Below are 25,160 nucleotides of genomic sequence, written 5' to 3' on the forward strand. Positions count from 1 at the left end.
CACCTGTGGGTGGGAGGGAGCCGTGGGCTGAGAGGCCAAGGGCACAGCTCCTCCCTTCTCACAGCAGGGCCACATGGAGTGCCCCTAACAAGCCCCAGACCCACAGACAGCAATCTGGAGGGGACAGGGGTCTGGGGCCTGTTAGGCACTGTGGTTCCCAGGGCCAGGCAGGACTGAGCCCAGCACTCAGTCACCCCCACTTTCCATCCCCAGGTCTGCTTCCTCCCTCCTGCTCACCCACCGCAAGGCTGTCCACCCCAGGCACAGCCGACATCTCCTGTGCGCACATCATTTCCTGGGAATTGAAAGGTCAAACTGCACTCTGGAACTGTCACTGTTTACTGCACATGGGAACTTTCAGACCACACTGATGTCCCTGGGGCTCCGGGCCCAGCTGCCTGTGGCGGGCTCCATGTTCTGCCAGCCTCCGCCCTCTTCCTCGGCGCTCCAGCCCTGCCACAGCACGGCGCATCTAGTCAGCAGAGCCAACCCAGAGACCCCACAGTGCCTGGTGGTTTGCAAGCAGCTACTCGGCCCCATCAGTCACTGAGCCACGGTCACTCTCACCAGTGGCTAGAGGCTCTGCTGACCAGGCGCCATCAGGCTCCAGTGATTTCTGGAGGGGCGTCTGTGCCCGATGGCCCGGCCCGGCCCACGTACACAAGGTGCAGGAGGATGAAGGATACAGAAGGAAACCAGCATGATTTTGCCCCAACATTCCCAGGTGAGGAAAGCAAAGCCTGGAGAGGAAGGGTTTCCCTCAAATGGGCAGCCAGGCAGGAGTCCAGCCAGGAGGGGCCGGGCCAGCTGGGCAGGGAAAGGGCCCGGAGTGGATGGTGCTCCCAGATCTCCAGCTCCCAAAACGACGAGAAGCCAGACTCTGGCTCCAGCCCCACACTGCCCTCTGGTGGCCACGCAGCCTCCCTGCCCGGAAGGAGGCGAGGTCCTTACAGCCAGGCTATCTGAACCCCGTTAATTTCAATATACCACTCACCGCTGGAGGACAATTGATGGAATTTTTTCCTTTATGGCTTTTTTGTTTCGGGGATTTCAAAGATAATTAAATTATCCAATTACAACATCCTGGCCACATACTTAAGGGAACAGTGCATTTTTCTTGCACTCAGTAAACTGTTTTCTCCTTGGATAATTGTAGATTGAAAATGAGTAGTTACAACCCCTAAACCTGCATGTTTTATAAGCTAATTAAGGGTCCAAACTCCGTCACTCCCTGGCCTGGCCTCAGCCTTCGTCCCTGGAGATAACAAAGTCCTTTATATTTACAGGAGCTACTGGGAAAATGTTAAAGACTGTGCTTGAAGACAGCCTATTCACCATCAACGGCAAAGCGTGTGTAGTCACCGGGCCACACCATTCCACTCGGTTATGAAGAACTGGGTTCCTGCCCTCAAGTCTGGGAGCGTGCTGGCCCCTAAGGTGGTGGGTGGCGTACCTCCCCTATTCCAGATGTCCCTAAGGGGGTGGACGGCGTACCTCCCCTATTCCAGGTGTCCCTAAGGCGGTGGACGGCGTACCTCCCCCATTCCAGGTGTCCCTAAGGTGGTGGACGGCGTACCTCCCCCATTCCAGGTGTCCCTAAGGTGGTGGACGGCTTACCTCCCCCATTCCAGGTGTCCCTAAGGGGGTGGACGGCGTACCTCCCCCATTCCAGGTGTCCCTAAGGTGGTGGACGGCTTACCTCCCCCATTCCAGGTGTCCCTAAGGCGGTGGACGGCGTACCTCCCCCATTCCAGGTGTCCCTAAGGGGGTGGACGGCATACCTCCCCCATTCCAGGTGTCCCTAAGGTGGTGGACGGCTTACCTCCCCCATTCCAGGTGTCCCTAAGGTGGTGGACGGCATATGTTCCCTATTCCAGGTGTCCCTAAGGTGGTGGATGGCTTACCTCCCCCATTCCAGATGTCCCTAAGGGGGTGGACGGCGTACCTCCCCCACTCCAGGTGTCCCTAAGGTGGTGGACGGCGTACCTCCCCCATTCCAGGTGTCCCTAAGGTGGTGGACGGCGTACCTCCCCCATTCCAGGTGTCCCTAAGGTGGTGGATGGCGTACCTCCCCCATTCCAGGTGTCCCTAAGGTGGTGGACGGCGTACCTCCCCCATTCCAGGTGTCCCTAAGGTGGTGGACGGCTTACCTCCCCCATTCCAGGTGTCCCTAAGGTGGTGGACGGCGTACCTCCCCCATTCCAGGTGTCCCTAAGGTGGTGGACGGCGTACCTTCCCCATTCCAGGTGTCCCTAAGGTGGTGGACGGCGTACCTTCCCTATTCCAGGTGTCCCTAAGGTGGTGGACGGCTTACCTCCCCTATTCCAGGTGTCCCTAAGGTGGTGGACGGCGTACCTCCCCCACTCCAGGTGTCCCTAAGGTGGTGGACGGCTTACCTCCCCTATTCCAGGTGTCCCTAAGGTGGTGGACGGCGTACCTCCCCCATTCCAGGTGTCCCTAAGGTGGTGGATGGCTTACCTTCCCCATTCCAGGTGTCCCTAAGGTGGTGGACGGCGTACCTCCCCTATTCCAGGTGTCCCTAAGGTGGTGGACGGCGTACCTTCCCCATTCCAGGTGTCCCTAAGGTGGTGGACGGCGTACCTCCCCCATTCCAGGTGTCCCTAAGGTGGTGGACGGCGTACCTCCCCCATTCCAGGAGTCCCTAAGGTGGTGGACGGCGTACCTTCCCCATTCCAGGTGTCCCTAAGGTGGTGGATGGCTTACCTTCCCCATTCCAGGTGTCCCTAAGGTGGTGGACGGCGTACCTCCCCTATTCCAGGTGTCCCTAAGGTGGTGGACGGCGTACCTTCCCTATTCCAGGTGTCCCTAAGGTGGTGGACGGCGTACCTCCCCCATTCCAGGTGTCCCTAAGGTGGTGGACGGCGTACCTCCCCCATTCCAGGTGTCCCTAAGGTGGTGGACGGCGTACCTTCCCCATTCCAGGTGTCCCTAAGGTGGTGGACGGCGTACCTTCCCTATTCCAGGTGTCCCTAAGGTGGTGGACGGCTTACCTCCCCTATTCCAGGTGTCCCTAAGGTGGTGGACGGCGTACCTCCCCCACTCCAGGTGTCCCTAAGGTGGTGGACGGCATACCTCCCCCACTCCAGGTGTCCCTAAGGTGGTGGACGGCGTACCTCCCCCACTCCAGGTGTCCCTAAGGTGGTGGACGGCTTACCTCCCCCATTCCAGATGTCCCTAAGGTGGTGGACAGCTTACCTCCCCTATTCCAGGTCTTCACACTCCCATTTTGAGAACTTCTTGTGTTTGATTGCTTTCCACCTAATAATAAATTCGCCACTTGCAAAACCACTTGGTCAATGAAGTCTCGAGGGAGGGCAGCACAGTTCCTCACACGCTCAGCCTTTTCTCTGGGATGAAATCCAGGTAGCCAGGATCCTCCGGCCTGAGGCCCTGATCCACGCTCAGCAGCCTGGGCCCCAGGTATACACCCAACCCCGGCGACCAGAGCTTGGTGAGCGTCACAGTGACCAGTGCTGCCAAGAGCAACCTGGGGTGGAGAAGGGGCAAGCCCTCGGCCAGGTGGGCTTTCAGGGCGGGCCCGCCTGCCGTTAATGTACTGAGTCCTCTTTTCCTCCACGGAAGCTTCTCTGGAGGGAGGGTATGTTCTGGATTTCCCAACGAGACAGACCTGCGTTTGAAAAGAGCAAAGCAAGTATTTTAGCTGGCTCGTCTACTCAACGTTCTCCATGGAATTCTCTCATCCTGGAGTACAAATCACATACGAGTTTTAAACATCTATCATGAAAAAATCCTGATTTTAAAAACTGAGACCAGCCAGTGCGGTGACTCACACCTGTAATCCCAGCACTTTGGGAGGCCAAGGTGGGTGGATCATTTGAGGTCAGGAGTTCATGACCAGCCTGGCCAACATGGCGAAACCCCATCTCTACTAAAAATACAAAAATGAGCCAGGCGTGGTGGCGCACACCTGTAATCCCAGCGACTCGGGAGGCTGAGGCAAGAGAATCACTTGAACCGAGGTGGCAGAGGTTGCAGTGAGCTGAGATTGCGCCACTGACTCCAGCCTGGGTGACGAGAGAAAGCTCCACCTCAAAGAAAAAAAATAAGTAAATGAAAAATAAAAACTGACACCAATATATGTGACTTAAAAATGAAAAACACAGTACAAGCCCACGGTTCCCTCTCATCACTCGGACCTTCACCAGATCTAACACAGGCGCCTAAACTCAGAGTCCACACTCCTGGGCCAGCGGCCACACCGTCCTAAAGGCTTCCTGGTGCCGCCCGGCCCAGGAGCACAGGCTGAGGGTAACACCGTGGAGTGCCCCAGGGCCAGGAAGGGAGCCAGCAAGTGCACACGGGACTGAGCGGAGGGTACGGAAGCACAGGGGCGCTCCGAGCACAGGTGCTGCTCTCCTTCCTTCGTGGCGCACCCGAGGGAGGGTGCTCTTCAGACCGTCCCCTCCAGAGAACCAGGCCCTCATTTCTGGGCTTCCTCTCCAGGCATCAACCACAAGGCCAGGTGCAGGTGATGAGGAAACCCACCTCTTCACTACATGACAGCCACCCCTCTGCTCCCCAGCTCTTCCGGCGGGATTTTAAATTTTCAACGCCTGTCACACACCCAGTCCCCCCTAGACATCAGCTGTGTGTGAACTGCTTTAAAAATGACAAAGCCCGTTCACATCCACTCAATCCCCAAACCTGCCCATGACAAGACAACTGAGGCTCAGAGATGAAGCGACAGTGCGGGTCTCTGACAACCAGTCACGGGCAGCAAGTGCAAACATCAAAGCCGCTGGCTCCTCAGACCTGCCTAGAGCACCCAAAATTTAGCAGTTTCCCCAAATCAAAGCTGACCTCAGAAGACCAAAACTTGCCAAAATAGAGGACCCTGAGAGATGACGGGACGGCTCAGCAGCGAGTCCTAAGGCGACTTTCCAGGGTAGCAGGTAGTGATGGTGCCAGCGGCCGCGAGGCCTGTGCCACCAGCCAACGCTGTTCCTGGCACACGGCTATGACCGCAGCCGGCCAGCGAGTGCCCACGACATGCCCTCCCTGTGCGGGCTCTGAAGACATCATCCCGTCTAGCTCCTCTGGGTCTCACACACGAGGACAGGCTCGCAGAGCTCTGCCATCAGCCCGAGTGCACCGTGGGCAGCGGCAGGGCCGACGCCTTGCTCAGATCAGCTGGGCCCCTTCTTGCTAAGACAGCCATCAAACTCTGTGGCCTGGACACAACAGAGTTATTTTTTAAAAGCACACTGTCTGCCAGCCACGAAGTCTTGTCAAATAAAATTACCAGAGACGGAGGTGTACTGCTGGAAACGCTTCTATGGTGCTTAAGAAAGGTCAAGCCCTCAGAGTGGCCAGAGGGAATCAGTCCCCTGTCCACACGAAGGTCAGAGACACAGCTGCACTGTCTCACAGAAAGTCCCGGGACCAACTTCTGCTCAGATAACATTTCAGGTAAATCTGGATTGACCAGGCTTTCAGTGAGAAAGTAGGAAATCACAGTGAGCTTCTGAAACACACTTCGATCGCAGCCAATTATTTGGCACTTGAAGGAGAGGAAACTTTCCACAGGGAGCTCAGCCACAGGCAGCGCTGAGGCAAGACGGCACTGCGCACCCACGCCGAGGCCTCCTCTGGGAGGAAGGGCCCCTGGGCAGCTCAGAGCTTCTGGAGAGGCAAGGAAGGCTCGACCAGGGCTCCCGCAGGGCCTGGAGGAGGGAACACTGGCATGCCTTCAAGGAGGGCACCGTGGGACAGAACAAGCCTCTGGGCCCCGTCAGTGACCGAGACACAGAGATCAGTACCAGCACGGTCTGGAACATTTGTACATTTTGAACGTCACAGCGTGGTTTGTGGCTGTGTGACAGAGCCCTGAGGTCCCCATCTGGACACCGGCACATCACCAAGAACAACAAGAATTGGAACGTACTCTTTTGGTTGAAGGAATCCTGAGGCAGTCTTCCTCCACGTGGAAGCCACAGGCAGAGCCCACTTCCTTAATGAAGTCAAGGTACTCCCGGTACTGAGTCTTCTTACTCTGCCTCCGGGGGTATTTTCCAACAAAGTCAAAGAAGCAGCAGGGGAGGACAAAGAAGCAGCAGTTGTAGGCAGACCTTCAAAAAGAATCAACAAGCGGAGAGCCAGGCATCCTGAGCAGACGCCGTCAAGGAAACTCAGCACAAGGCCACAGGGCAGTCGCGCATCGGGACAAAACAGGGAAGACATGTTCCTGGTCAATATTGTTTTTTTGTTTTTTAACAATAACCACTTTTATTTGAGATTCTGGGGGTCTGTGTGTGCGTTTGTGGCATGGGTGTACTGCATGAGGCTGAGGTTTGGGGTAAGATGGACCCCACGACCCAAGCAGTGAGCAGTGTAGCCACCAGGTGGTTCTGCCACCTTTGCCCCTCCCTCCCTCGCTCCCCACGCCCGTAGTCCCCACTGTCTGCCGCTGCCGTGTCTGCGTCCCCGCGCACTCAATATGTAGCTCCCGCTTGCGAGAACACACCGGGCTTCGGTTTTGGCCTCCAGCTGCGCCCACGCTTCTGCAGAGGACGTGACCTCCTTCTCTTCATGGCTGTGTCACATTGCTTTTATATTAAAAGATGAATTACAGCCTTCCCCAATTTAATTTCTGTATATTTTCAATAAAATATGAATCTAATTACTTTTATAAAAAAGGATTTTTTTTTCACAATTACTCTTGTCAAGTGTCATCTAAAACTTCCTGAAGTACTTTAAGCTCTGAATAGGAAATGCGAGAGGGAGGCACAGCCAAGCCCGAGGGGAGACGTGATCTTTAATCTAGTTACTCCTTGAGAACTCAAATCGCTCAGCAGAACCTGAGATACGGAGACTCGGCAACGAGCAGCACACACCTGCTTCTCTCAGGCACAGGCCCAGCTGCCTCTAACACACGCAGCGTCCCGTGCAGGAACACCTGTGGCTGCAGAGGGCTATCAGTGGGTAGACCTCCCCTTTGAAGGCAAATCCTCATGTTTTCAGGAAAAAACTTCCAAGAAGGACACTTCTTTGACACCAGATATAAATACTGTAGAAGTCATCACAGTGCCCATCAGTGCTGGCCAACAGAGATATAATGTGAACAATCTAAGTAATATTTTCTAGTAGTCGAATTTTAAAAGGCAAAATAAGACAGGTGGAATTTATTTTAAATTTAGCCCAATATAGGCAATATGCAAACATTTCAAAAATTGGAACTACCCACATTTCAAGTGCTTGACACCTGCACGCAGCTGGCGGCTCCCCTTTTGGACATCAACACTTAGACGATGAAGTATTCACCAGGCACTCCCCAGGTAACTCCTCTACTTCTCACCTGGCGGCGATGACAGGTATCCACGGTGTGAGTTCATCAGAATGGTTACCGATTAACCAATCAACATCAGGGAAAAGGGTCTTATCATTGGGTGTGATTGCATCTTCCTAAAGGAATAACAACAGACAAAATGTTTTGTGAATCAATGTAGAGCTACTGCGTGGGCAGGACACAAGAGGGAGGGTATGGACTCTGGGGTCACAGCAGGAGGGTACGGGCCCTGGGGTCGCACGGCGGGAGGGTACGGGCCCTGGGGTCGCACGGCGGGAGGGTACGGGCCCTGGGGTCGCACGGCGGGAGGGTACGGGCCCTGGGGTCGCACGGCGGGAGGGTACGGGCCCTGGGGTCGCACGGCGGGAGGGTACGGGCTCTGGACTCGCACGGCGGGAGGGTACGGGCCCTGGGGTCGCACGGCGGGAGGGTACGGGCTCTGGACTCGCACGGCGGGAGGGTACGGGCTCTGGGGTCGCACGGCGCAGAGCCGCAGTTCACCTGCAGAATGATCAGGAGTGGGGAAGTCAATGCATCCTCCCTAGGTCTGCCCTAGAGGGCAAGAAACTCTGGCAACTTTTAGGGAAGTCACTGGAGAAACTAACAGCACTTTTCAGAGTGCTAATCTCCTTTTGATCTTTAAAAAGCTGATTTTTACATAGGCATAAGGACGAGCTCTAGGAGAGATGGGCCCGGTTTCCCCTCTGGCAGAGCATGGGAGCAAGCAATGGCTTCAGATGAGGTGAGTGGAAGGCAGAGGGGTCTGAGGCTGATTTAAGTGCACAATACAACACAGGGTCTAATCTGACAGGCCTTTCAATCTGCGAAAAGAAGTCTCCAGAAAGAGGGAGAAGTGACATATGTAAATTACATAATTATTTACGATTATGCTATTACCTTTTGTAAACTATCAGAAAGTGATTAAGATCCCCATGAATAGGCACTTTAACCATTCTGACAGGTTCTGCAGTTAAGCCCAGGACAGCTTACTTTAATGATTTAAAAACTTTAAATAGGCACCCTCCCCTTTCTGATAATTAGCAGGCTATCATTAATTACTGAAATCAGCAGTCTCAATAGCAATTCTGTCAGCAAAAACTGGAAAGAGAGGGGGGAAGACAGACTACACCACCACTGAACATCTTCATTTTCCAGTGGCAGGATGAGTCCCCAAGATGAGTAAACAGAGTCCTTCCCTGATCATAACGGGGAAGACATTCTGAGAACACTCACTTTCCAGGGCTATTCTTCTAACAGCAAAACTACAACACAAGAATCTTTTGCAGACATGATATATAAAAACCTAAAACTGAAACTCTGTATCTCTCTGGTTCTTCAATAAGCGTACGTGCTTCTATTTACACAGATGTTAAAATACTGAAAATAGTGTTGTTCAAGGGTGTATGTGTAATCTACAGAGACATCAAACTTTTGGGACTATTCTTGATTCCCACTCATTCCAGATTTAAGTTTGCCCATCTGTCTCTTTAAGTGGCGTGAATGAATTCAAGCATAACTGACATTTGGTACTGACCATAATCATATTTTATATTATCTCGCCAACAGCACTGGACATCAAAGCCCCACCTGTCTGATGAAGTTTTAATTGGCATTTTGAATATAGCAAATTTCAATAGTCCTGTTTCATACACAGCTTCGCAAAATTAAGACAATCTGTGCTCACCACAATGCCGTTGTTACAAACAGGTGTTTTGTTTTTTTCTGTTTTTAACACTCTTGCTTGCGCTCAAATGAGGTTTTCGAAAGAAAGAAAAAAAGTTGCACCCTATGCTTGGCCTTTGAATTTCTAGGTTGTCCCTATTCATGGAAACCACTCAACTGCAGCTGGGAGGAAATCATTCCCTAGAAAATTCAACAGAACCATCCTCATCCCGGCCACGCTCCTCCAGGGCAGAAGGCAAGACAGCATTTGTAGTATTGGGATGCGAGATTAAAATAATTCACCAAGACAAAAGTATGCCAAATTGCAGGGTCTTTATTGCTGGCGACCGCAGAGGACTCACGTCTCTCTAACCCGCGGCCCTGAGGGGAGAGTGTCAAGGCTTTTTATACCCGAAAGACCACCTTGGGAGTGGGGCTGAGGAGCGGGGAGGGGGATCAACGGGCCCCAGACATTCCGAGGGCTGGTGGATTCTGTAAATCACCTCCTGGGCAGGGACGGGGGTGGGGGCCTCCGGACATTCCGAGGGCTCGGGGGCTTATTGTCACTTTAATTGCTACATAAATGATTCACAAAAGTCAAGACAAACATTAGTTTACACATTGGGTACCGACAAAAGTCAAGATAAACGTTAGTTTACATATGGTTTGGGTACCGGTGGCAATTACAGATCTTAGTTCATAGGGGCCAAGATGAGATTAGCTTGGGCTGTGCATTCTGATAAGCAAAGGCCAGCAATTCTATGTTACTGATGAGAAAGGTAAACAACTTCACCTGGTGGACATTATCCAGAGCAGACTAGCAGTCTTATTTACAGAAACCAAGTCAGCAGTTATTGCAAGGAGAATGGGGCAGTTATTACAACTCATTTTTGGAGACACAGCTTTGTCTTATAAACTGGCGTTGCTCAGGTTCTGGCTCCAGGCCAGCTATAGCACACATTCCCGGTATTTAATTAACACTAGAATTAACATGGCTATTTTAGCATGGAGACTGAAGGCTGAGAGGCAACCAGGAAAGAAACTCCACACGTGATTAGAACACAGGACTCTCATCAGCAGGCCTTCCCTGACTAAGTGGTCGGGCAGGGTCTCCCCAGGTCAGTGACCCCACGGAAGAGTCTGATGCAGGTTGCTGGAGAACCTCTGATAAAGAACTAGAGCTTCTGTGCATTCTCCAAGGGGCGCCTCCCAGCAGCCAGCTCTTCCCTAGGGCCTGGGCTTACATGGGTGGCCTACTCAACTGCCGCTCAATGTCCCTCCCACAGTTGCTTTTTCACCTGGGGACACACGGAATTCTGAAATCAACGTCATCACTACTCTTTTCAGATTCAGAGACCAATTCTGGGACGTGTGTGAGTCTATAGTCTGCACACGTATCTGCAGAACCTCCCCTAGTGCACCGGCTAGATGACCAACGTTCCTCAAACCTGAGATTCTGAAAACATTTCCTAACGTGCTGTAATGTATGAGCAGACAAGCCACGGCCAATCACTGCAGAATAAAGCAAAGCGCAAATGTGCAACCGCTGAGTGAAGCACCCAGGCTGGGCGTGGTGGCCAACATTGTCATCCCAGCACTGTGGGAGGCCGAGGCAGGAAGATCACTTGAGCCCCAGAGTTTGAGACCATCCTGGGCAATACAGGAAGACCCTGTTTCAACAACAAACAAACAAACACAAAATTAGCCAGGCATGGTGGTACGCACCTGTGGCCCCAGCTACTTGGGAGGCTGAGGTGGGAGGATCACTCAGTGCAGAAGGCTGAGGCCACAGTGAGCTGTGATCACACCAGTGTACGCCAGCATGGGCAACAGAGACCCTGTCTCCAAAAAATTAAAAGGGGGGCTGGTCATGGTGGCTCATGCCTGCAATCCCAGCATTTTGGGAGGCCAAGGCGGGTGGATCACTTGAGGCCAGGAGCCAGACCAGCCTGGCCAACGTGGAAAAACCCTGTATCTACTAAAAATACAATTAGTCAGGCGTAGTGGTGGTGTGCGCCTGTGGTCCCAGCCACCCAGGAGGTTGAAGAACAAGAATCCCTTGAATCCAGGGGGCAGAGGCTGCAATGAGCCAAGATCATACCACTGTACCACTCCAGCCTGGGTGAAACGTCTCAAAAATTAAAAAAGAAAAAAGAAAAAAAGGGAGTGAGGCTAACAGAATATGTAAAAACAGTTTTGAAATCTTTTTCAATTATTTTCTATTTCTATGAAATGTTATATGTGGGGGTGCACAGCAACATATTCAAGCTTTATGTACAAAGCATTTGAGCTCGGGGCATGGAAAAATACCGAGGCCCTGTGTATGCTATTTGTGCATGCGAATGAAACTCCTTGACCCTGAAAACAGGACAGGGGAGGAGAATGTGTGGTGCTGTGATAAGGAACGCTGAAAACAGCCTCCTGAGAATGCAGTTTGAGTGTGCACAAGGTCACAGGTACCTCAGCAACCCACCTCAAATGGCCATCTAGTGCATGTTTGTAGTTAATACAAGCCCTTTCGATAAATACTTGGCGGACAGATGCTGGTGGTGACTCTCTCAGAAGAGCTACCCCCAGCCCCGCTCAGCTGGAAGTGTCTGAGTACTTCAGTCTCCGCGTTCACTGCAAGCTATAAGCTCTGCAATATACCTGAGATTTGTTTCAAAGTAACAGTGTGGCTGTCTGAGGGTAAGCATGGTGAGAGAAAATAATCCTTGTAGCTGGCTGGTTCCTCTCTGTAATTCCACATACTCCTGATATTCTCCATGATGAAAAGTCAATGTTGTTTTTTATTTCATAAACCCACATTCTGTCCTCTGGCACGTAAGGATCTGTGACCTAGTCATACCCAAGCGTGTAACTATGTGGCCGAGATCTTAAGGCAATGACAGCAGCTAGGCGCCAGCAGCGGTTTAGGAGGAAGGACAAACAGGTCCACAGAGCTACCCAGAGGAAGAGGCCACACCCACACTGCCACCCAGAGGAAGCGAGGCCACGCCTACAGAGCCACTATAACCTGTCCTAGGACTGCTCCTGAAGCGACCCATGACTTTTTTCCCGTTACAGAGTCATTTCTCTGTCCTTAGTACCAGGAGAAGCAAGCTACTCTTGACCAAGTTCTGGCTGACTTTGAGTGCACTTTAACCCCAAGGTCACGTGGTTCTAGTGCCCAGGGCTGGCTGGCAGCTCCAAATAGATGTGCTGTCAGGCCCAGACCCCCAGGTATCTGCATGTCTGTAGCCCACCCAGCCCAGCCTCTGTTCTGTTCTCTTCTCCACTGGTGGCCACCCCACAACACCCCTGGCCTCCTCCTCGGCACCTCCCACCACCCTGAACCTGCCGCACGAACTGGCTGTGTGTCTGCAGGCTGTCTGTCCCCCACCCGCTTCCCATGACCATAAAGGCAGGGGCTCTTGTCACTGCTGAATCGTCAGCACCTAAGAGTACCTGGCAGGTAGCGGGCACTCAAATACCTGATAAATGTGTACAGCTGTTCTTTCTCCTATTGAATGCATCTCTCGTAGTGCTCAGAATTCTTTCTGAAATGGAAGTGTATCTGAAGCAGGACCTTCTCGAAAAGCATTATGGCAATATATATTGAAAACCTTTAAAGTCCAGCCTGTGAAAAATATTTTTTTTAGTGGATGACGATTTATACACACAGATTTATGTAGTGTAATTTATAATCTGAAAACAGATGGTCAAGAACAGAAGAGCTGAGCAAATAATTCTGCCTTCACCGCTTGCCATACACACGGCTGACCTAACCTCCATAAGTGTACCTCGGTTTGCTCGCCTGTAAAATGGGAATGAGAGAATTAACCTCCCAGTGCTGTTGTGAGGATGACAGTAAGTTACTGTACATAAAACACATTTACCTTTAGAAAGGCATCCCCACACAGCACTGGATGACTGTCAGTTTTTATTACTATATACCTGGCCCTTGAAGAATGTGGGGGTTATGGGGTACTGAACCTCCACACGAGTTAAGAATCTGTGTATAACTTTCAGAGACAGAGTCTCCCTTGCATCGCCCAGGCTGGTGTGCAGTGGCACAATCTCGGCTCACCGCAGCCGCCACGTCCAGCTAATTCTGTTGTTGTTGTTGTTGTTGTTAGTAGAGACGGGGTTTGGCCATGTTGCCCTGGCTGGTCTCCAACTCCTGGCCTCAAGCAATCCTCATGCCTTGACCTCCCAAAGAGCTAGAATTACAGGTGTGAGTCACTGCACCTGGCCCATGTATAACTTTTGACTCCCCAAAAACTGACTACTGATAGCCTATTATTGACCAGAAGACTTATCCATAATATAAACATAAAAGTCGATTGAAACACATTTTGTGTATTATATACTATAATCTTAAAATAAAGCTAGAGAAAATGTTATTAAGAAAATTGTGGCTGGGTGCAATGGCTCATGCCTGTAATCCCAGCACTTTGGGAGGCCAAGGTGGGTGGATCACTTGAGGTCAGGAGTTCGAGACCAGCCTGGCTAACATGGTGAAACCCCGTATCTACCAAAAATACAAAAATTAGCTGGGCATGGTGGTGGGTTCCTATAATCCTAGCTACTTGGGAGGCTGAACTGCTGGAACCTGGAAGGCAGAGGTTGCAGTGAACCTACAGCACACCACTGCACTCCAGCCTGGGCGACAGAGCGAGACTCTTTCTCAAAAGAAAAAAAAAAGACAGAAAATCATAAGGAAGAGAAAATCTATGTACGAGTCACTGAGTGGAAGAGGACCGACCATCACAAAGGTCTTCATCCCCATCCTCTTCACACAGAGCAGGCTGAGGAGGAGGAAGAGAAGGGACTGGTCTTGCTGCCTCAGGTGTGGAAGACGTGGAGGGGGTGGAAGGGGAGGCAGAAGAGACAGGCACATTCAGCGTAACCTCAGGGAAGTACACTGTAATTTCTGTCTGCTTTACTTTTTAGTAGCTTCTCTAAAAATGTTTCTATCAGTACCGATCCTTCTTCCACCATTTCCTTTACTTTCAGTGCATATCACAGCAGAGTCTATGTCATAAAAGAAGTCAAATGCAGTCTTGAATAATCAGGACCTTCTGCCACAATGTTGGATGTCGATGTGCTCTCTGGCACTGCCTCTTACATCTTCTTCCTCATCAGCTGGCACTGGGTTGGAAGCACTCATCTCCATCAGGTCGGCCGTAGTTCTCTCCTCTGGAGTGGTGACTATCAGCTCTTGAATTTCTCAAGACCCACATCCTGCACCCTTCACCTCCCACCTTGGCTTGCCAATCCACAATCTCTCTCATGATTTCCTTGCCTGGCTCTGTTGCAAATTCTGTGAAGTCAGGCACAGCATCTGGACACCATTTTCTCTGGCAGGAATTTGTTCTAGGCTCGGTGGCTCTCATGGTTTTTTCTGTAGCAATGATGGTATAGTCAACAGAAAATCCTGGCAGGTTTTCAAGATGTTCTCTTTCTCAGAGTTCTCTTCCACAGCATCCAGTCCTTCCCACTGAATACTGTGCATAATGAGGCTTAAAGGTCCTCATATCTGATCTAGAGGCTGAAAAGATGCTGTGTTTGGGGTCAAGCAGACCACGTCAACACCAATGGTGTTAAGAGGTTCCGGGTGGCCAGGGTCATTGTCCAATATCCACAGAACTTTAAAAGCTAGTCCCTTACTGGCCAGGTACTTCCTGACTTCAGAGACCAAGCCTTGATGAACCCACAACAGAGTTCTTACTGCCCAGGCCTTCTTATGCAATCAAGAGACTGGCAGCCAGTGTTTCTCTTTTCCCTTCAGGATTTGGGGCTTAGCAGCTTTACAGATAAGGGCAGTCCTGATCATAAACCTGACCGCATTTGCTCAGAACATCAGACTTAGCCTGTCCCTTGCCCCTTCCTGCCTTAAATTCTGGGGCTTCTCCTTTATTGCATTTTCTTCCACAATAGGGCACTTTCATCTGCATTAAAAACCTGTTTAAGCAGACATCTTCTCCCCTTGATAATTTTCTTTTTATAATGTTTTATTTTTTGTAGAGATGCGAGGCGGGGGGAGAGGGGCAGTTCTTGCTATGTTGCCCAGGCTGGTCTTGAACCCCTGGTCTCAAGCGATCCTCCAGTCTTAGGCTCTGAAAGCGCTAAGATTGCAGGTGTGAGCCAGCGCACGTGGCCTCTCAGTGATGATTTTCTTAATGGCGCCGAGGAACTCATCTGCTGCTTCTTGGTCAGCTGAAGCTACTCCTCCTGTTATCCCGGCATTTTCTAAAGCCAAATCACTTTCTAAAACGATCAAGTCATCTTTCGTTGGCATTAAGTTCTCCAGCTTCAGAACCTTCACCTTCTTTCTGCTTTGTCACATAATAACTTTGCTTTTTCTCACATTAGAGTCTGTATGTATGCTTCTCTTGCAGTAATCTTGCCACCACATAAAAGCTGCATTCTAAATATGAGATAAAAAGTTACCTTGCAAAAAGTGCAAGGTTTTCATGCCTGCTGGTGTAGCTGCAGTGACAGTTTCACACATTTCCTTCCTTCTCTCTCTTCTTCTTTTTACAACAGTCCTGACACTGGATTCATTTATCCTGAAATGGTGGGTAACTGCAGCTGCAGACCGAAATCTATAGTACACATCAAGGAATTCAGCCTTTTCTTGTGATGCCATGACTTTTCTCTGCTTCTTGGGAGCACTTCCAGCATCACCAGTGGCATTGTGTCTGGGTCCCATGGTGCTTCTCGAGGTGCACAGTATTGCACCCAACACACTGACAAACACCAGCGATCACGTTCACTGGGCTATGCAACCGATGGGAGGAATGAGCTGCTGCCATGGAGTGAGCCGCGCTGGGCGGCTTGCAACGCTTGGGCTCACTGCAGCGGCAACAGGCGGTGACCGGGAAATTATGACAGTGGCAAGGTACGTACGACAGTTAGCTGCATGCCATCGTGACTTCATATTGCATCTTTACATCTGCATTTCTCCTGACAGAGAATGGCACCACATACAGTCTGGCTCTAAGATTTTAGATTTTAGATTTTAGCTTTTTATAATAGATTTGCACATAGTCATGGTAGTAAACGGTAACACAGTCCAGTATGTATGTATATTTAATGAATTCATGACATATCTAAGTTTTTCTGATTTGTTTCAATATTTCTAGGCTATGTATTTCATCTGAAGTTTTTTCAAATTGTTGCAAATTTCCAAAAAAATTGTCCCATGTATTTATTGAAAAAAATTTGCATAAAAGTGGACCCACAAAGTTCAAAGCCATGTCTTTCAAGGGTCAGCTGTATGGTTTATGTTGCTGTTACCTACAATTCAATGGAACATTATTCAGCCACTAGAAACATGCTTACAAATAACCGTCAAAGACTTCAGCTAGTGCCTAGGATGGGAGGTTAAACGAGCGGAAGCAGCCAGGGTCAAAGTTCTGCATTCACCATGGTCACGAAGGGATTTTTTTAAACTGTAAATATGTACGTACTAATTTCCCTAAATTAAAGAGGGTAACTATATCTGGGTAGGGGCATTAAGAAAAGTGAGACTGTCCAAGTCCTAGAAAAGACAAATGTGAAAAATAGAGGACTGGCCCAAAGATAGGAGAGAAATGACATGGGACCACACAGTCCGCCCTCACATCATCTGTGTGCTCAGAGATGAGCCTGCCAGGGGCACCTTGCTTCCATGCTGGGCACCTGGCTGCCTCCACTGCTCAAGGGGGTGCTCCAAGAAGCCTTTTAGAGGCCCCAAGTGGAATCCAGCCCCTCCTGTGAGTCCCCACAGCCCTCTAAACCTTCTGTCCCAGCCCTGGCACAGCCTCCGCCCTTTCTGACTCATCTGCAGGTGTCCCCATCCCTGGCAGAGGCCTGGCAGGCAAGGTACTCGTCGCTTGCTGAATGAATGAGCAGCCTCTGGGAGGCCTTGGAGAAGAATTCCCAAAGTGCCCTGGGCACGGCCCCTGCCTCAAGGCAGCACGGGAGTACCCCACCCAAGATGCAAATGGCACCAACAGACTCTGGGAGAGACAGCACTCCTGCCTGGAGGCCAGCGCCCTTCAGTCAGCTTAACCAGAGGCTTGGGAAGTCTAGTTCCATCTTTCTTTTTCTCTTCTCTGTTTTCAGTGCGCTTAGATGAATGTGAAGGCTTACCGTCAGCATGTCTGCTTGACCTATACAAAGAGACACGTTCGTGACAACGAATCCCACTGGGGCTAAGCCATGCTGAGATCAAGGGCATGCATCATAAAGACGGTACCTCTAACCGAGTTTGCGGTCCATACATGTCCCAGATTTTTCTTCTTCGGACATCAATCCCTCTGCCTGGATGCTGAAAAAGTTAAATTCAGAAATCAAAGGTTAAGTTTAGTACTTCATAATAGATTAGCAAGAACACACGAAAGCTCTGCAGGCACTGGCCCCAGTACGAAATGCAAGAGAAAAGGCCCTTGGCATTCGCAGGTGGCACTTCTCAGCTGTTTGAAATAGACACCACACCCTGCAAGGCAGGTAAGAAGGTATACCCCGCCGATGGTCATTGTGAGTCTTCAAGCGGGGACATGGAGCCGAGTGACCACAGTGGCCTTTAGTGTGGGAACATGTCCAGGGCCAGTGCCCCAGGGGGCACAGCTGAGAACACAGGCCAACTCCCTGCTCTCCGTCAAGCTCGGCTGCTTGCTCTTCTTGCCCCTTGCCCCACTCATTAGCTCTCAGAGGGCACACTTGTTATTCCAAGCCTGCAGAAGAGGAGGGGTGCACAGACACCTCCCAGCTGTCTCCAGGTACCAGCTGCCAAGCTGCCGCCTGATATGCTACCACCCCCACAACCAGCTTCCAGGTATTATGATTAGAAACTCGCTCTTTAATAGCACACTTCAAAAAGGGCATTTAACAACCATTTCAAGCTCTTCCAGGTGTAGACAAGTATGTGCAGCCCACCAGTACAACACTGTCCAGTACAGCAGGAAGATCAGCTTGGTACCACCAGGACTGGGTGCAGATTCCAGCTGCTACCCCCAGCAGGAAGTGGCTAAGCTCACCACCATCTCACGGGGTAATGGCGCCTGATGCACTGGATGCACGGGCAGGGGTATGAGTCGCTGGCAGGAAGCTCCGGGCACAAGACACCGAGAGCTGACTCACCCCTACTGACCTTGCTCCCTGGGCAGGTGCTGCTCTCAGCCCGAGACTGCTTTTCCTGCATCAGCTGAACATGCAGAAAATGGATGCAAAAACTAGCACCCCACCATTCCAGAATCTTCTGGGCCAGAACTGAATCTTCTCTTATTTGTTTTTAATTTTTTGTAGAGATGGGGTTTCACTATGTTGCCCAGTCTGGTCTTGAACTCCTGGGCTCAAGTGATCCACCCACCTCAGCCTCCCAAGTGCTGGGATTGCAGGCGTGAGTCCTGCATCTGGCCTGAAGCTTTTCACGTGCAGAACCTGCCTTGCTTTCTATCTCCTTCCAGCACCTTGAGATGGTGGATTTCATGAGAAAAATCTGACAGTAAAAAACATCCATGCTACTGAAAGCCTGTCATTTTATAGGTCCATGCCGGGGCCTGGGGCCTACCTCGTAGGTCTAATGAGATCACCACTTTTCCCTTGTTTTATGAGCTGTTTGTTTATCAAATTAACAGACGTTTATAAGTCCCTGCCTACTCTGATAGCCAGCTGACTCTAAATACAGACTCTACCAGCAGAAAAAGATGTCCATGAACCCTGTGTCTAACTTGAAGAAACTCTGGACAAGGTACCAGAAAAGGTCATGGAGCCAGGCCTTACCCCCTCGCTGCTCAGGATGTGGACCAGGAGGCCATTTCCGCATCCCAGGTCAACAAAGGACTGCCTGGCAGTTAGTCCCCGCTCAGCCCTTTCTTCTTCCCATAGAATCTAAGCGAAGAGAAAAACAAAACAAAGTCAGGTGGTAACTCACTCTACACAGGAATAATTCAGACACAAAGCAGTCAAAGAAAACTGAGTTGAAAGGAAACTGGAAATTATCTATTCTAAACATTCTTTTTTTATCTGAGATGGAGTCTTGCCCTGTCGCCCAAGCTGGAGTACAATAGTGTGATTATGGCTCATTGCAACCTCCGCCTCCCAGGTTCAAGCAATTCTCCCGCCTCAGCCTCCCGAGTAGCTGGCAGTACAGGCACGTAACACCACACCTAGCTAATTACGTATTTTTAGTAGAGACGAGGTTTCACCATGTTAGTCAGGCTGGCCTCAAACTTCTGACCTCAAGTGATCCACTGGCCTCAACCTCCCAAAGTGCTGGGATTACAGGCATGAGCCACCGTGCCTAGCCTACTCTAAACATTCTTATAGATAAGAAAACCAAGACTATAAAATTAGAGGGCATGCCCAAATGTAGCTAGCCAGCACGCCAGTGGAGGAAGGGGCTAGAAGGCCCTAGGCCAGGGCAGGAGGACATCTGCTCCTCAGTGCCTCCAGCGCCAGCCAGTGCCTCCACAATGACTGCTGATAGTGGACCGACAGTTCCGCCTGAGGTCAAGCTTCAATCCAAATTTGTTCCTACACGCATCAGAAGGACCCCATGAAGTCAAACCACTACATGCATAACCGACCCTGGCCAGCAGAACTGTGAGCACTGGAAGTCACGGATTTGGAAACTGCCCTTCACTACGGGTAGCATCTGCCTGTAGCAACGTTCACCCCCCGCCCCCAGACAGGCTGGGATCGTGCACGCTCTTACCAGCAGGTACGCGGCAATAGCTACGTCTTCATACACAAACTTCTCAGGATCAGTCACTTCAGGCCACACCTAAGACAGTTTCAAGCGCAAATGTAAATCGTTCCGTTTCCCACCACCATTTCCCGATACTTAAGTATCCCCATAAAGCGTAAATCAACTGAACTAATTGTGCACTAAAATAGAAAATAGAAGCTCAAAGGCAAGAATTCACAACGGGTTTCTTACAATGATCGATTTACATAAAGAAACAAGGCCTGCCAAGAACAATGCAATCCAAAGCCAGATTTCACAATCAACAGAACGTGCGCCAGATGTTTAGCTGAGAGAGTGGACGCAGAGGAAACACAGCTACACTGTGCTCACTGTTTATGCAGGTAAGGGCAATGAACAAGGAAACCAGGGCCAGCATGTGGAACAGCGAAAGCCGCAAGCCACAGACTAGGAGACCAGCGCTCCAGCCCGTGGTCCATCCGTGGCTGCCATCGCCCTACCTGTCAAACAGGGATGAAGTCCAAGCCTCAGCTCACAGGCAGGATCATCAAGCTGCTCTCAACACTGTAAAGCACTAGCTATGCAAAAATGAACTCTCGTTATTAAAATTAGTCACATTCAGAACTGGCATTTGGCAAAAGAGGAAAACCAATGGCCAGTAGTAAAAGCTGAAATTTCTATTTCCAGCCACAGTGCCTCAGACAATCTAGACGAACGCTCTCACTGGAAACAATTTCAAAAGCTGGAAAAACCTAAAAAGTACCTTCCGGACAGTACTGAACAGCTAACAAGATGGTAAAGGACCACGAGGTCAGGATGTGGGAGGGAGCGCAGCCTCAGTCAGCCAACCCCTGGGACCCTCAGGTGCTTCAGCAATAATGAAAGGCCACAGCTTTAAGCCTGTGACTTTGGGGGTGCTTTTGTTACAGACCAAGAGGTGACTGGTTAAAAAAACACATGGGGCCGGGCGCGGTGGCTCATGCCTATAATCCCAGCACTTTGGGAGGCCAAGGCAGGTGGATCACAAAGTCAAGAGGTCGAGACCATTCTGGCCAACATGGTGAAACCCCGTCTCTACTAAAAATACAAAAATTAGCTGGGCATGGTGGCACACGCCTATAGTCCCAGCTCCTCAGCTACTTGGGAGGCTGAGGCAGGAGAATTGCTTGAACCCAACGGGTAGAGGTTGCGGTGAGCTGAGATTGCACCATTGCACTCAAGCCTGGGTAACAAGAGCGAAACTCCCATCTCAAAAAAAAAAAGAAAAAGAAAAAGAAAAAAAACACATGGAGGCCAGGCACAGTGGCTCACACCTGTAATCCCAGCACTTTGGGAGGCCAAAGTGGGCAGATCACTTGAGCCTAATAGTTTGAGAACAGCCTGGGAAACATGACAAAACTTCCCCTCTACAAAAAATACAAAAAATTAGCCAGGCATGGTAGCATGCGCCTGTGGTCCTAGCTACTAGGGAGGCTGAGCTGGGAGAATAGCTTGAGCCCGGGAGGTTGAGTCTGCAGTGAGCCAAGATCACTCCACTGCACTCCAGCCTAGGTGACAGAGTGAGATCCTGTTTCAAAAAAAAACCCAAACCAAAACATAGAAATGACAAATTGTGGTTACTCCTAGGAGGGGGAGGAAGATGGGAACTAGGAAGAGAAAGCAGCTTTGACTCTTTCCACCTTAAGCTGGGCATAAATATACTGACCTCTCTTATTATACTGTTTTTACATCTTAGAAAGTTTAAGCACGTGTTATCGGAAATTATCTCCTTGTTGGAACTGCTCTTTTGTACCTTAATTTTTCATAAATTTTCTTAAAATATCTTTAAGTTTATACAAAGATTATGGTAATTTAGCCATTTTTTTCAAGGTTCCGTTACTTTTCCATTAAATATTTCCCTTTAGGTCTCTTGAAAACAAGTAATAGATAAGTAAAGATCAATCCTTTTCCATTATATATCTGCCTATGTTTTTGTTGTTTGCACCCCTAAGTATGTCAAAGCACAGCCTGCAACAGGAAGAACCATTTCACCTGGCAGAGTTTGATTATTTTACCTCATTTAAATGAAGGGGGTGCCGGGTGCAGTGGCTCACACTTCTAATCCTAGCACGCTGGGAGGCCGAGACAGGCGGATTGCCCGAGCTCAGCAGTTCAAGACCAGTCTGGACAACATGGTGAACCTCATCTCTACTAAAAATACAAAAAACTAGCCAGGCATGGTGCTGTGTGCCTGTAGTCCTAGCTACTGGAGAGGCTGAAGCTGAGAAACACTTGAATCCGGGACATGGAGGTTGCAGTGAGCTGAGATCGTGCCACTTCACTCCAGCCCTTTCTTTTGGGTGACAAAGCGAGACTCTGTTACCAAAAAAAAGAAACCATGCAGGGGGAAAATAATTGTAGCTATTCTTCGCCAGAATTACCTTAACCATTTCCTTATACTTCTCCTTCAGTTCCTGGTAAGCCTTGCTGTACTTCATTATGGAGACGAGGGAAAGGGTGCTCTTAAAGCCACTCTTCCTGTTCTGTACACACCACCTGGCCAACTTGGCCGGCAGCTGTTCTCCAAGCCATGTGGGTTTGGGATATACAATTCCATCTGAATGCCATCTTTCTGGACAGAAAATTAAAACAGATATGAACCTTTAAAAATAAGAGAAATATGAATAAGCACAGACATGTTCAGTTCTCATTTTAAAATTATCCATTTATTTACCAAGAGAACAGAAGCTACCTATAATTATAAAGTATTACCAAAAACACGAAACGAACTAGAACTTTTTACAGAATTTTCATACTAGAGGAAAACATTGAAAAAGCACAAAGGATCGATCCCTCTTTCCTTGCAAACTTTGTTAAGAACATATTTACAAAACTGTGAAGTCCACAGCCAGAAAAATAAAGGACTCCCTCCTTCTGCTTCACGCACAAGGGGCCAGATTCTAAGTGTCCAAGGATTTTCCTAATGTTTCTATTCTTTATGCATTTTCACACGTGCAACTCAAATGAGTATACTGGCTTACCAACTAGCTACCTGCCAGAAGGCGAAGCGCTCAGCCAGAGATAAAGGCCGCCCTGCATTTTGCTGGCTTACTTTGTCTTCCACATGTCTTCTGCCATCAGAAGGCCCTGAGGGCGGGGCTTCTGTCTGTCTTACTCGCTACTCCACCCCCAGACCCCAGCAGTGCTGACACACAGCAGGCACTGTTTATGGATGAATTCAGTAAATGACTAAAAGCTCAAAGTCCTTGGGGGAACTGGCGGGACAGATGTGCACCCAGATAAAATACACTGTCCAGGGCTGCAACTGGGGCAGCACAAGGAAGGGGAGGGTGTTCAGTTTGCTGGGTCAATGAGAGAGACCTATGATAAAAGTGACATTCAGCAGACATTCCTAAGAACAAGCAGAACACAGCCGCTGGGTGAGCGGGGCAGAGCTGGAGGGCCCGACAGGCGCGCTGAGGGCACCGCAGCAGCATGACCCCCATGCAGGGATAATGGCAAAATTAGTCACGTTCAGAACTGGCATTTGGCAAAAGAGGAAAAACCAATGGCCAATGTTAAAAGTGGAAATTTCTATTTCCAGCCACAGTGCCTTAGACAATCCAGATGAACGCTCTCACTGGAAACAACTTCAAAAGCTGGAAAAACAAGAAGTACCTTTTGGACAGTACTAAATAGCTAACAAGATGTAAAGGACCACAGAGGTGCCTGGCACAGGGAAGCCTGGTTTCTTCTGGTGCCTGCTCTCACCCCTCACTCTCCAACAAACGCGTGCTCGCAGGAAGGGACATCGGAGCAGGATCCCCTGACAACTCGGGGCAACCTCTAGATGGTTCTCAAAGGGCTTCGTGCTGCAGGGCCTGACACCCCTTTCAAGCTCGAAAGCTGCAAAGGTCCAGGTGAGGCCCAGTCCTGCCACCTCCTCAGAGGCTCAGGAATGATTCAACCCATTTTGAGGTGAGCAGACGGAAGGCCAGGAGGCAGAGCACATACCCAGGGCCACACTGCTGGTGGGAAACCCATGCTCTTCTCGCAATATCCCTCTGCTTTCTAGGAAGCCCAGGCAAACCCATTCCAGTCACTCAGATGTTAGCCCCAAGACTGTTTCGGAAAGTACAGGTTGGAAGTGGCGCTCAGGAAAATATCAGCTGACGAGTAATGGATGAATTCACTCCTCCTCTGACTTTTTCATTTTAAAAATACCAAATGGGGCCGGGCGCGGTGGCTCATACCTATAATCCCAGCACTTTGGGAGGCCAACACAGGCAGATTACCTGAGGTCGGGAGTTCGAAACCAGCCTAACCAACATGGAGAAACCCTGTCTCTATTAAAAATACAAAATTACCCAGGCGTGATGGTGCAGACTGTAGTTACAGGTACTCAGGTGGCTGAGGCAGGAGAATCGCTTGAACCCAGGGGGGCGGAGGTTGTGGTGAGCCAAGATGGCACCACTGCACTCCAGCATGGGCAACAAGGGCAAAAACTCCGTCTCAAAAAAAAAAAAAACCCGGTGTGAATTAAATCTCATACTTTTTGTACAGACCCAAGTATCATACGGAATTAAGAGTGCTTATTGGCCGGGCGCGGTGGCTCACACCTGTAATCCCAGCACTTTGGGAGGCCAAGGTGGGTGGATCACGAGGTCAAGAGATCGAGACCATCCTGGTGAACATGGTGAAACTCCGTCTCTACTAAAAATACAAAAAATTAGCTGGGCATGGTGGCGCGTGCCTGTAATCCCAGCTACCCAGGGGGCTGAGGCAGGAGAATTGCCTGAACCCAGGAGGCGGAGGCTGCGGTGAGCTGAGATCGCGCCATTGCACTCCAGCCTGGGTAACAAGAGCGAAACTCCGTCTCAAAAAAAAAATAAAAGAGTGCTTATTAAACTGCTACTTTATAATAAGCATCACTGACTCGCTGCAGAAGGAAGCATCATCTATTCCCCATTACTAAGTCATAAAAAATAACAAAATAGACTGGGCATGGTGGCTCACGCCTGTAGTCCCAGCACTTTGGGAGGCCAAGGCAGGTGGATCACTTGAGGCCAGGAGTTTGAGACCAGCCTGGCCAACAGGGTGAAACCCTGTCTCTACTAAAAATACAAAAATTAGCTGAGTGTGGTGGTGTGCGCCTGTAGTTCCAGCTACTTGGGAGACTGAGGCACGAGAATCACTTGAATGCAGGAGGTAGAGGTTGTGGTGAAACAACGTGGCACCACTGCACTCCAGCCTGGGTGACAGAGCAAGACTCTGTCTCAATAATAATAGTAATAGTAATAATAAGAAGAACAATAAAGGCATTTGAGTTTACTTGACTTCAGAGCTAACACTGAGGGCTGCTGACCATCACAGCCACAGGGAAGGTAGAGACCAGAGACCCCAGCCAGGCTGTGACCACCCAAACTCCAGGCCAGGCGCCAACAGGAAGAGCAACGTGGCATGGGCACATGAGCTGGCAATGCATTCCTCATCACCGCAACCACCTCAGAGACG

The 25,160-nt window shown here is 50.0% G+C and overlaps 1 protein-coding gene across 2 annotated transcripts in view; it reads right to left on the reverse strand.

Moving 5' to 3' along the window:
* Positions 1-25,160, reverse strand: part of TRMT44 (tRNA methyltransferase 44 homolog) — a 46,901-nt gene that overhangs the window by 16,420 nt on the left and 5,321 nt on the right. The window contains exons 3-9 of one of the 2 annotated variants that reach the window (XM_064365483.1): positions 22,088-22,307; positions 19,677-19,745; positions 18,743-18,850; positions 17,217-17,288; positions 7,337-7,443; positions 5,927-6,110; positions 3,217-3,649 (exon numbers count right to left, since the gene is read on the reverse strand). In XM_064365483.1, coding sequence (XP_064221553.1) covers positions 3,217-3,649; positions 5,927-6,110; positions 7,337-7,443; positions 17,217-17,288; positions 18,743-18,850; positions 19,677-19,745; positions 22,088-22,307 — 1,193 coding nt within the window. The remainder of the gene's footprint in view (positions 1-3,216; positions 3,650-5,926; positions 6,111-7,336; positions 7,444-17,216; positions 17,289-18,742; positions 18,851-19,676; positions 19,746-22,087; positions 22,308-25,160) is intronic. The other variant, XM_064365486.1, reaches the window with a different exon arrangement.

The sequence above is a fragment of the Aotus nancymaae genome, unplaced genomic scaffold, assembly GCF_030222135.1.
Source record: "Aotus nancymaae isolate 86718 unplaced genomic scaffold, 86718_ANA_hifiasm-v0.15.2.pri h1tg000006l, whole genome shotgun sequence".
Classification (NCBI taxonomy): Eukaryota; Metazoa; Chordata; class Mammalia; order Primates; family Aotidae; genus Aotus; species Aotus nancymaae.